General features: G+C 40.2%; 1 protein-coding gene across 3 annotated transcripts in view; it reads right to left on the reverse strand.

Moving 5' to 3' along the window:
• Positions 1-12,728, reverse strand: part of cnksr2b (connector enhancer of kinase suppressor of Ras 2b) — a 126,565-nt gene that overhangs the window by 12,235 nt on the left and 101,602 nt on the right. For 2 of the 3 annotated variants that reach the window (XM_060936187.1, XM_060936185.1), the window contains exons 18-19: positions 8,305-8,396; positions 4,180-4,684 (exon numbers count right to left, since the gene is read on the reverse strand). In XM_060936187.1, coding sequence (XP_060792170.1) covers positions 4,180-4,684; positions 8,305-8,396 — 597 coding nt within the window. The remainder of the gene's footprint in view (positions 1-4,179; positions 4,685-8,304; positions 8,397-12,728) is intronic. The other variant, XM_060936186.1, reaches the window with a different exon arrangement.

Raw genomic sequence — 12,728 nt, forward strand, 5'->3', positions numbered from 1 at the left:
CTCTACTTCTATCAGTCTCTCCCCTGAGCTGTAAGCGAAGATTGTGTTAATGTCAGCGGGAGTGGAGCAAAACAAAAAAATGACAAGCAAGCTGGTAAGCTGCCAAGTTATTTGCGTTGTTTTACATTATTTAAAGCCTACCATGCCACAGGCATGAGCCAAAGGGCACTGAGTCTGGACCAGAGTGAAGTTTCTATGCTTGGTTCACACATCACATAATTCAATGAACGTTAAAAAAAAAAAAAGGCTTCAGGATGTGTAGGACTGAATTTGCATGTTATTCAGTGACAGAAAAAGACCAACAAATATTTGCCAAGTGTGTATAAATCACAATCACCCAAGCACAAAGAACATAGAGCTGATGCTAAATAAATGATTATATAACTATACTAATAACTAGTTGAAAACATTTTGTGGATTGAGTGAAAGCAGCGGGCGGCACGATGGTGTAGTGGTTAGCGCTGTTGCCTCACAGCAAGAAGGTCTAAGTTCGAGCCTCGTGGCCGGCGAGGGCCTTTCTGTGCAGAGTTTGCATGTTCTCCCCGTGTCCGCATGGGTTTCCTCCGGGTGCTCCAGTTTCCCCCACAGTCCAAAGACATGCAGGTTAGGCTAACTGGTGACTCTAAATTGACCGTAGGTGTGAATGTGAGTGTGAATGGTTGTCTGTGTCTGTGTGTCAGTCCTGTGATGACCTGGCGACTTGTCCAGGGTGTACCCCGCCTTTCGCCCGTAGTCAGCTGGGATAGGCTCCAGCTTGCCTGCGACCCTGTAGAACAGGATAAAGCGGCTAGAGATAATGAGATGAGATGAGTGAAAGCAGCTGAAATGAAAAGCTCACATATGATTTTCCTTTAGGTTTGCTCTGTTTCTAAGCTGTGTATTGGCAACATTGCTACAAGATTCTCTTTTTCTCAGTTGTATTATTAGATTCATCCATCATCACATCCATACATGTGTCATTATAATGCTAACACATTCAAAATAAGATGCCTGGCATAGAACTGGGTGGTGCGTGGTTGCTGAGCACTGAGGGCTCTTGCAAATAACAAGTAAACTTTTTCTGATTTATTTTTCTTATCTTTAACTTATGCAGGTTTAAAGGGAGGTTATTATAGGCAGGACGCAAATGTGGGTGCTTGGCATGATGTTTATTTGGACGATTCCAAAAATCCTAATCAATTTCTGTAGCAGTGGTCAGAATGCAGACAGGCAGACTTGTTGCTAAAAGCACAATAAGACTTTGCGACAAACACACACACACACACACACACACACACACACACACACACACACACACACACTTGTATATGAGAGAAACAGGATGTTACACAGTTGCGCAAAGATATGAAGTTTATCTTCGAGTGGTGAAAATATTCACGAGTGAGCAAAATGAACAAGTGAAAATATTTTCAACACGAGAAAATAAACTTAACATCATCATGCCACTGTGCAATATTCTTCATATTATATGTACACATCCACAAAAAAATATGCAAGTTAATCAAAAGAATTTTAATTTTGAATTGGTTCGCCATTTTGACAACGCTCATCGATCAGTGGGAAAATACTGGGAGTGACATCAGAGTGAAATATCAGAAATTATTATACATACAGGACACTTTTTCCATGAAATAAAACCTTTTTTTTTCGTGGTCCAAATCCTGCGCTCTGACTGGTGAGCGGGTCCGTATCCTACGATACGGACCCCAGTTACGGACCCCAGTTACAGACCTCTGGTGACTCTCTCGTTCACAACAACAAACATAGTAGCATTTTTTTGTCAACATTTATTTTCGCATTTCTCAGGAGCATTAATTTTACATCATGGATAGTGATAACGACAATGTTCACAGCGAAAGCAAGTTTTACTACCCTGAGGAAGAAGAAATAAAAGAAAACATTTCAGGAGAAAGCTAAAAACCTAACTTGCTAGCGCCAAGCAAAAACATGGCTGAATCCTGAATGACTCATCTCATCTCATTATCTCTAGCCGCTTTATCCTTCTACAGGGTCGCAGACAAGCTGGAGCCTATCCCAGCTGACTACGGGCAAAAGACGGGGTACACCCTGGACAAGTCGCCAGGTCATCATAGGGCTGACACATACTGTAGACACAGACAACCATTCACACTCACATTTCACACCTCCGGTCAATTTAGAGTCACCAGTTAACCTAACCTGCATGTCTTTGGACTGTGGGGGAAACCGGAGCACCCGGAGGAAACCCACGCGGACACGGGGAGAACATGCAAACTCCGCACAGAAAGGCCCTCGCCGGCCACGGGGCTCGAACCTGGACCTTCTTGCTGTGAGGCGACAGCGCTAACCACTACGCCACCGTGCCGCCCCCTGAATGACTCAATTTTGTATAAATAGGGGACTACATAGGCGGCAAAATGTAGTTGTTTTCCTGCCATGGAAGTGCACTTGTATACCGAAGAGAAAGCAATTTGCATTACAGCCGTGAATGAGGATTCAAAATGGCGGCTTGGCTCAATTTTCCCTTTCGGGCGCTCTCGTTTTCTGTTAGAATTCGGTAAAGAAAAAAAATATATATATTATTTACCAGCTTAAGGTCGGTCCGTATGGTGAAATACCGTGACTGAGGTCTTGAAAGTACTGACCGAGGCACTCTGGGCCGAAGTCAGTATTCAAGGCCGAGGTCACGGTATTTCACGATACGGACCTCCCAGCTGGTAAATAACAAATATATGTATTCTATTCCCGACTAGCGGGTTTCATTAATTTGGTTCGATATCATGCAATATTGTTAGCATATCGCTTATCCTACATGTATTACGTCACTGTACCCAATGGAGAATGAGCGTTGAATATGGTTTACGATATTGCATAGCTGTCAAGACATGACGCCACACGTTGGAGCTGATGCAAATATCCAATGAGAGTTTTCTGCTGCACATGTGCAGTACCATTTCTTTGTTCAGCAGGAAAGAGAAGGACTAGGCTAACCTAGTGCTAGGATTAGCTATGCTATAATCAAGCACTAAATAAATAAATGAAAATTGAAATTAAAGACGTGTTGAATACCCGAAAGGCTACCAAACGTTTATTAGATATTCTTGACGCATATTTACAAGCAGTGGTGAACTGTTACTATTACAGCTGGGACTTGAGCTCAGTTAAAGCTTAGCCAGACACACCAAAAAAGCAACAGGGCAAAGGATTTTGAAAGGGATTTCAATAAAACAGGGTGCCCACTCACACCTGATTGTCATCCCATTGATTGAAAACACCTGACTCTAATTTCACCTTCAAATTAACTGCTAATCCTAGAGGTTCACATACTTTTGCCACTCACAGATGTGTAATATTGGATTATTTTCCTCAATAAATAAATGACCAAGTATAATATTTTTGTCTCATTTGTTTAACTGGGTTCTCTTTATCTACTTTTAGGACTTGTGTGAAAATCTGCTGATGTTTGAGGTCAAATTTATGCAGAAATAGAAAATTCTAAAGGGTTCACAAACTTTCAAGCACCACTCTGTGTGTGTGTGTGTGTGTGTGTGTGTATACAGTATATATAAGTGTGTGTGTGTTTGTCAGGTGAAAAAATAAGTATATCCCATGGAAATTGTAGACTTCTCAACATATTTAAAAAAGCAAACATTTCACCCTTTTGACACAGTGCCTACAGATCAAAGTCAAATACCGAAACAAAACAACAAGGAAAATTAGGTCTTTCAATCACTTATTCAACAAAAATATCAATGATATTCTTCTGTGGAGAAAGTAAGTATAGACTTGAAAATGTGACATGTAAGGGTATACTTACTTTTTCCAGGGTGTACTTACTTTTTTTGACTGATTAATTTTTTTAATTTAAATTAAGAAAATGACTACAAAATGTCAATTTTATGTGTCCTTTGTTGGAGTATATCACCTTTATCTGTCAGCATTGTATCAAAGAGAGTGAAATGTTTGCTGTCAAATATCACTTGGAAATACATCACGTTGCTGGAATATATTGATTATTGTATGTCTTTAAAACGTGGCCTTTCCGAGACAGACAGTTGTAGTCCAAATGAAGACAAACCAGGAATGACCAAAAATAGACTTTACAACAGCATCTTTCTAGTGGCCAGTTTAAGTCAGGCCAGACTGGCTCAGTAATGTGCCCTCTGAGATTATTTCCTCCTTCGCATTTCATATTATTACCTGCATCTCTGTACACCTGGCCCAGCTGGTGCTGCTGGATATCTCTGTGTTCAGGTGCTCCTGCTGTGGCAGCCAGGATGGCATGCAGGCCACTGTCACGTGGCAGTGTAAAGCTGCGGTGTTTTACTTCCCTTCCTATCCTTGCTGTGGGAGGTAGTTGGCTGGGTGTCAGTGGGGTGTGGCGCTCGGGCAGTGGGCATCGCTGAGGTGGCAGTGTGGCCTGGCGGCGAAGTTCCACAGATGTAGCGCCATTGGGCTCCAGGAATACAGCATCTTCCAGTGGCACAGACTGCAAGAAGTGTAGACCCGAACTAGTGAGTGGCGTCTCAATCAGATCTTGCCATGAGCGCCTCTGGCTGGACGACTTGCGTGCAGGAGAACTGGAGCCACTCATACTGGCACACTGGGGCTCGGAATGGAAGTCCTCATGGGGAGACCGGGGCTGCACTGTCTCTGTGGACGGAGGCCGAATGTGTTTGGGCTCAGGATAGGGGCTCACCTGCTGCTGGATGACAAGTGAAAAAGGAAAATTTCAGTGTAGGATATGCTGCACACTTTGACTGGGCATGCTTTAAAAAAGACTACTGAGGTGATGTTAGCACTATAACTTGCTGGCAAGTTAGCTGCTAATATCTGGGCTCACATTTATACAGTGGTGCTTGAAAGTTTGTGAACCCTTTGGAATTTTCTATATTTCTGCATAAATATGGCCTAAAACATCATCAGATTTTCACACAAGTCCTAAACATAGATAAAGAGAACCCAGTTAAACAAATGAGACAAAAATATTATACTTGGTCATTTATTTATTGAGGAAAATGATCCAATATTACGTATCTATGAGTGGCAAAAGTATGTGAACCTTTGCTTTCAGTATCTGGTGTGACCCCCTTGTGCAGCAATAACTGCAACTAAACGTTTCCGGTAACTGTTGATCAGTCCTGCACACTGGCTTGGAGGAATTTTAGCCCATTCCTCCGTACAGAACAGCTTCAACTCTGGGATGTTGTTGGGTTTCCTCACATGAACTGCTTGCTTCAGGTCCTTCCACAACATTTCGATTGGATTAAGGTCAGGACTTTGACTTGGCCATTCCAAAACATTAACTTTATTCTTCTTTAACCATTCTTTGGAAGAACGACTTGTGTGCTTAGGGTCGTCGTCTTGCTGCATGACCCACCTTCTCTTGAGATTCAGTTCATAGACAGATGTCCTGACATTTTCCTTTAGAATTTGCTGGTATAATTCAGAATTCATTCTTCCATCAATGATGGCAAGCCGTCCTGGCCCAGATGCAGCAAAACAGGCCCAAACCATGACACTACCACCACCATGTTTCACAGATGGGATAAGGTTCTTATGCTGGAATGCAGTGCTTTCCTTTCTCCAAACATAACGCTTCTCATTTAAACCAAAAAGTTCTATTTTGGTCTCATCCGTCCACAAAACATTTTTCCAATAGCCTTCTGGCTTATCCACGTGATCTTTAGCAAACTGTAGATGAGCAGCAATGTTCTTTTTGGAGAGCAGTGGCTTTATCCTTGCAACCCTGCCATGCACACCATTGTTGTTCAGTGTTCTCCTGATGGTGGACTCATGAACATTAACATTAGCCAATGTGAGAGAGGCCTTCAGTTGCTTAGAAGTTACCCTGGGGTCCTTTGTGACTTCGCCGACTATTACACACCTTGCTCTTGGAGTGATCTTTGTTGGTTGACCAATCCTGGGAAGGGTAACAATGGTCTTGAATTTCCTCCATTTGTACACAATCTGTCTGACTGTGGATTGGTGGAGTCCAAACTCATTAGAGATGGTTTTGTAACCTTTTCCAGCCTGATGAGCATCAACAACGCTTTTTCTGAGGTTCTCAGAAATCTCCTTTGTTCGTGCCATGATACACTTCCACAAACATGTGTTGTGAAGATCAGACTTTGATAGATCCCTGTTCTTTCAATAAAACAGGGTGCCCACTCACACCTGACTCTAATTTCACCTTCAAATTAACTGCTAAACCTAGAGGTTCACATACTTTTGCCACTCACAGACATGTAATATTGGATCATTTTCCTCAATAAATAAATGACCAAGTATAATATTTTTGTCTCATTTGTTTAACTGGGTTCTCTTTATCTACTTTTAGGACTTGTGTAAAAATCTGATGATGTTTTAGGTCATATTTATGCAGAAATATAGAAAATTCTAAAGGGTTCACAAACTTTCAAGCACCACTGTAAATGAATCTGATTTTACATAACATGACATAAGTTAGCAAGATACCTGGCTCAAGACATACAGTACAGTCAGTGGCATGGCTAGACTGTGTTGTGCTTGCTATCTAGGTGATATTTAGTTCGGCTAGTAATATCCTTTCAGCATGCTTATTCTATCCACGTTCACTGGATATGAACAATAGCACGCTCTGATTGGCTACTCTACTACTAGGATATCAGCTCATATACCATGAGTAGAGAAAAACAAGATGGCGGAGCGCATCAAGCCAGATATACCACTTTATCAAGTATTTAAAATAAACAGAAATAGCAAAATAAAAGAATATAGTGTCCCCCCCCCCCCGAATCTCCTGTTCCACACTCCAGCCCAGTCAGTGGCGGTAATGCACCTTTAAGTTGGTTTGCCAACCACCAAAAAAAAAAAGAAGAAAAGAAAATGGTGGACTGTTACTGAACCAACCGAGGACGAAATAAAAACTACTCGAAAACAAAATCACGAAGAAAAAAAAAGCAACAAAATGTGGAATAAAAGTATTTGATGGTAAGAACATATATATTTTTTTATTTTTCAAGAATTATTGTTATAGCATGTTTCACAAATTGCTACTGTCATTTTGCTGGTTTGTTTAGATTCCGCAATCATTCATGTAGAAATGATTTTGTCGAATGTTTTGTATAAAGTTTTCATTTATCGAATTTGCAAAAAAATAAAAATGCTCTGTTTCTCAAAATCCAGAGAATGTTGTTATGGTCTTCTTTTTTATTTACCTAGTTTATGTGTGTGTTGATGTCTGGATGTATTGAAATTTGCTTGGGGTCCAGTACATGTGGGTGAGGGGCATTGGGAGGTTTTTTTGTATGGACAGGAACTAGATTTGATTGTCTCATGTGTGAATTGTATTTTCTTTGTTTGTTATTTTTGGAAAATAAAAAAGGCCTTGATCAAAAAAAAAAAATCCAGTGAATGTGGATAGAATAAAATAGTTATTTCACTCAGTTTCGTCGTATGGCTTATAGCCGACGAGGCGCTATCAGCTCATATCCGACTCAATTTCGTGGAATAACTGTTAAGTATTTTAATTTTATAAGGTAATAGTTGGTGACCACCAAGCTAGCTAGATAATTATTTATGCTTAGCCACTTCAGTGTAACACTAACTAGATACGCTTGCTAATACCTTGTATTATGATATTAGCAAGCTAACCATTGACATTTATAGCTATGATAGTGCCTGACTTTAATACTAGATAACATGAACATGTAGATATTATTACCAGTTTGATATTTTTTTTAGTCATGGAAATATTTTCTATTTAAAAAAGGAAAAGGCATGAAGGAAAGGAAATTAAAGACACCAGCAGCCATTAAAAGAAATGTAGCCTGCCTCTGTGGTGCCTCAGAGCTGTCACCAGCTATTAGTCTTTGAATTTGAAATGGGAACACACACACACACACACACGCACACACAGAGAGAGAGAGCTCTCCTGCATGATACGTTGTCTGTTTTGTGTTTCTCTCAATAGGATTAGCAAGGTCTAGTACCATGGGATCTCATTTAAAAAACCCTTTTTGTCTTAAAATTTACAGCCACCAAGCTGGTCTCCAGAGCTTCAATAATTAATAAGTACTTCAACTGCCTTCCCCATTGCCTTTCATGCTTCAGTTTTCATCTTTCTTTTCTCCTCTGCTCCCTTCTCCATTTTATCTACCCTTCCCATCTGTTCACATATTTCCCTACTGCCTTAATGTCTGAAACCTTCATCTCTGTCTGACAAACCCTTCATTGGAGAGAACATGAATTTTAAAAAATTATGGCGCTCTTGCTATTCAACGTTAGAAAAAAAATCAGGTTTGGATGCTGGTATTTCTCACAGAGGCAGGTTGTGTGACGTACTAAGGCAGGGTAGGTGTCGTAGGGTGGTGGAGGGCTGTTCTGTTTAGAAGACAAATTCTCGACATCCTCGTGGTCACTCTCACTCCAGTAGTCTGAGAGAGGACAAGAAACAGAAAACAATATATATATATAAGCATTAAATTACTCATGAAAATAAGAGTAATGACGAAAAAAGTGTTCCAATAGAAATAATAATTTATTATTTATTGTTCTATTTTTTTTAAATATTCCCTTATTTCTTTTACGGTCTGTCATTCCTGTAGCCTGGGGGGGGGGGGGAAGAGGAAGGGAAAGAGGGGGGAGGATAAACGGTGGCTACTTTTGAAGAATCTAAAATATAAATTTTTTTTAACACTTTTTGTACGACACATGGTTCCGTGTGTGTTCCGTATGTTGTTTCAGAGTTTTGGTCTTTTCAGTATTATTTAGCAGTGTAGAAAATGGTAATACACAAACACCTATGAATGAGTAGGGGTGGAAAACTTTTGACTGGTACGGTGTATATACTATAAAATCACTGATACTGTACAAATCACTTAAGGATTTAATGTGCACTTTAAAAATCTACCTCTAACCTTTGTTCATTACACATTGTTTTCACTGTCTGTGCACTATTGTCTTTGTCTATTGTCTTTGTTTTGTTATATTGTACACCCTTTGTGTTAGTATAATAAAAGAAAATTACCCATGAAAAGCCACCATGCCAAATTGCAAGCAGGAGCACAGTCCATTACTACAACACTGCAGAGGTGGGTAGTAAACATGCACTTGATCATACTGACTTATTCTTTAACTGTTTTGTTCAGAGGGAAAAACAGGGTAATTTCCTGTTTTTATTAGTTCAGCCTTTAGGGGCACCAGCAACTTTAGTCAGGTGTATACCGGGAGCCAGGGCACCGGACAAAGCAGGTAATCTTAGGTTCCTAGGCAAGCACAGGTTCTCAAAGATAGTTATCCATGCAGGAGCTAATGATATACGCCTTCGTCAGTCTGAGGTTACTAAGAGTAACTTTGTAGAGGTGTTTAAATTAGCGAAGGCGATGTCTGATGTTGTAGTATACTCTGGCCCCATCCCAATGCGGCGTGGAGATGTAGCTTACAGCAGGTTATGGTCGCTGAACTGCTGGTTGTCCAGGTGGCACTCTGAAAACAGTGTGGGCTTTATAGATAATTGGGCTAATTTTGAGGGCACTGCTGGCCTGCTAGGGCGGGACGGTATCCATCCCACTCGGGAAGGTGCCTGCTCTAATTTCCTGCAGCATAGGTCATAGTCTCAGAACAGGCCTAGTTAATTTCTGACAATCCAGAGCCAAGGCCAGGGAGCAGACGAACAGGCTAAACCGACTGTCTACAAGCTGCACAGAGTCGTCACTCAGGGTCCACTACATCGAGACTGTGTCTGTTCCCCGAGCTAAACAAAAAGGTAGAAATATTCAGAGAGTTTGTTCCAGTAACCTAATCAATATAAAATTCGATCATACTGACTGTACAGCCGCTGCCAGCACCTTTGATCTAAAGGTGGGGCTATTACATATTAGATCTCTTACATCTAAAGCGCTAATGGTTAATGAACTCATTACTGATCAGGAGTTTAATGTATTTTGTTTAACTGAAACATGTATTAAACCAAATGAATATATAGCATTAAATGAAGCGAGTCCTCCTGGATACAGTTATATACAGTACAGTACACCAGCCTCGTCTAACTGGCAGAGGAGGAGGTGTCGCGGTTATTTATAATGATTATCTAGGTGTAACATAAAAACCTGGTTATAAATTTAATACATTTGAAGTTCTTCATACTCATATAATGTCTGTAGTCTCGAAAAATAGGTCTACCCAGTTAATTCCGTTACTTATTATTTACAGGCCCCCGGGGCCATATTCTGAGTTTCTTTCTGAATTTGCAGATTTTCTCAGATCTGGTTATTTCCTTAGACAAAAGCTTTAGTTGTCGAAGATTTTAATATTCACTTTGATAACCCAGAAGACCCTTTGAAAACAGCGTTTGTGTCCATTTTAAATTCAGTAGGGATTAATCAGAATGGCATAGGACCGACCCATAATGGTGGTCACACCCTCAATCTAATACCAACATTTGGGTTAAATGTAGAAAATATAGTCATACTTCCACAGTCTGAAGCTCTCAGATCATTATCTCATCTCATTCAAAATATGTCTGAGTAATAATATATGCACCTCACCACGCTACTGTATTAAACGTACATTCACGTCAACTACTGCACAGAGCTTTATAAATGATCTTCCAGAGTTATCAACTTTGATTGGGTCACTGTCAGCCCCTGCAGAACTTGATCAGGCAACTGAATGCTTAGAGCAGGGGTCATCAAACTACGGCCCGCGGGCCGACTCCGGCCCGCCACCCCCCTTTGACCAGCCCCTCTGCCCCCCACCACTTGAACCGGTCCTATGAGGCAATCCCCAAAAGTGGTCATGGCCAATTTTTTAAAATTGCTTTTTGGCAAATAACATGTCTGCATCTTGTATTTTGTTGATTTTATCAATTAAAATTGATATTTAGTTATAAAATGAACTATTCATATTTTCCGAATTTTCGTCATATGCTCGCGATCAAGCAGTGACAGGCAGCGCATGTGCAGAGAACTGTCAGTGTTCAGGACAGCAAAATGGCTAGTGGTAAGCGAAAAGCTGACAGAGAGTGCAAAGTTTTTAAAGAACAGTGGACCACCGATTATTTTTTCGTTCGGTGTAAGGACCGTGCAGTTTGTCTTGTATGTAAATAAAAGTGTGTCGGTTTTCAAATAATATAATCTGCGTCGTCACTACGAAACCCGCCACAAAAAGAGTATGCTAGTTTGCGAGGGCAAACAAGAGAAGACAGGATTCGGAGGATGAAATGCGGACTGGCTGCACAACAGAATGTATTCCTTCGCCAAACCCAGATCAACCAGGCTGCTTTTGCAACCCGTGCAAAGGCCACACTTTTTTCTAACAAAAGGCTCAGCTACCAAGCTTTGAACCATGAGCGACTTTAACGATCGTACATTCCAAAACTAAACACCTCAAAAATCAAAGAATACTAAATATAAACACAAACTATGTCAATATCATGGTTGTGAACCTGGTTGTGGAGTATTTTGGAAAGGTTTTTGCAACCCAAAACGCCAGTTTTCCTCATTCAGAAGTTTAATCAATGTTCATTATCCTGATTGTACCCATCATGATGTGGTCCTTGAAAATTTTGATTTTGGTCCTTGAATACTCCTTGAAATGTCCTTGAATGTCTTCACAAAAATCCTGCACAAACCCTGTACTGTCCCAAATTTTAAGCACTGCTCACCAGCAACTAATCACTTATATAAAAAGACGCACATGTACCAAAATGTTATTAAATGCATGAGTTAAACTACACTATACCCACTGTTTCTACCAGCTGCATTTTACTGTTGTTTTGCTGAAACACAATTTTTGATGGTAAAAGTTTTTGGCTTGTGATGTCCCAAATTCTTAGCCATGTTCTTAGCCATTGGGAGCTCCAGCAAGCTATAAACAAGACATGTCTGTTCAGTTATTGAGCGTTCCACAACAAAGATAGAGAAAGCTCAAATTTCATATGTGGGTACACAATTGATTACTTTGAAAGAGAGCATGCAGCTTTTGTTGACATTGTCACTATTTTCTTTATACAAAGTTTTTTTTTTTAAATATACAACCCTGATTCCAAAAAAGTTGGGATGCTGTACAAAACAAAAATAAAAACAGAATGTAATGGTTTGCAAATCCATTTTGACCTACACTATAATCAGTTGAATAGAATACTAGAAAAGCACTCGGAGAGCGCAGACCTCTGCCAAGAATCCTTTTAAAAAAAATCCGGGATCCAGAAGGTGATCCGGATCACCGCCAAAATTTAATGGATTGTTACTTGTACCCAGTCACACCTCTGGAAAAAATTTCAGAGCAGTCCGTTCATTACTTTTTCCGTAATGTTGCTAACAGACAAACCAACCAACAAACAAACAAACGCTACCAAAAACATAACCTCCTTGGTGGAGGTAATAAACACAAAATATTTAATGTTCAAATTGATAAACTTTATTGTTTGTTTTTTATAAATATACACTCATTCTGAATTTGATGCCTGCAACACGTTTCACAAAATTGGGACAGGAGCAACAAAAGATGCTGAAAGTTGTAGAATGCTCAGAAAAATAGCTATTAGGAACATTCCACAGGTAAGCAGGTTAATTGGTAAATGGAAAGGCTCAGTGGTTCACAAGCAACGAAGGGGTGAGGTTCACACTTTGTGAAAAACTACATGGGCAAATAGTCCAACAGTTTAAGAACAATGTTTCTCAATGTATAGTTGCAAGGACTTTATGGATTTTACCTTCGACAATCCACGATATCATCAAAAGATTCAGAGAATCCTGAGAAATCTC

Source organism: Neoarius graeffei, chromosome 12 (assembly GCF_027579695.1).
Source record: "Neoarius graeffei isolate fNeoGra1 chromosome 12, fNeoGra1.pri, whole genome shotgun sequence".
NCBI lineage: Eukaryota > Metazoa > Chordata > Actinopteri > Siluriformes > Ariidae > Neoarius > Neoarius graeffei.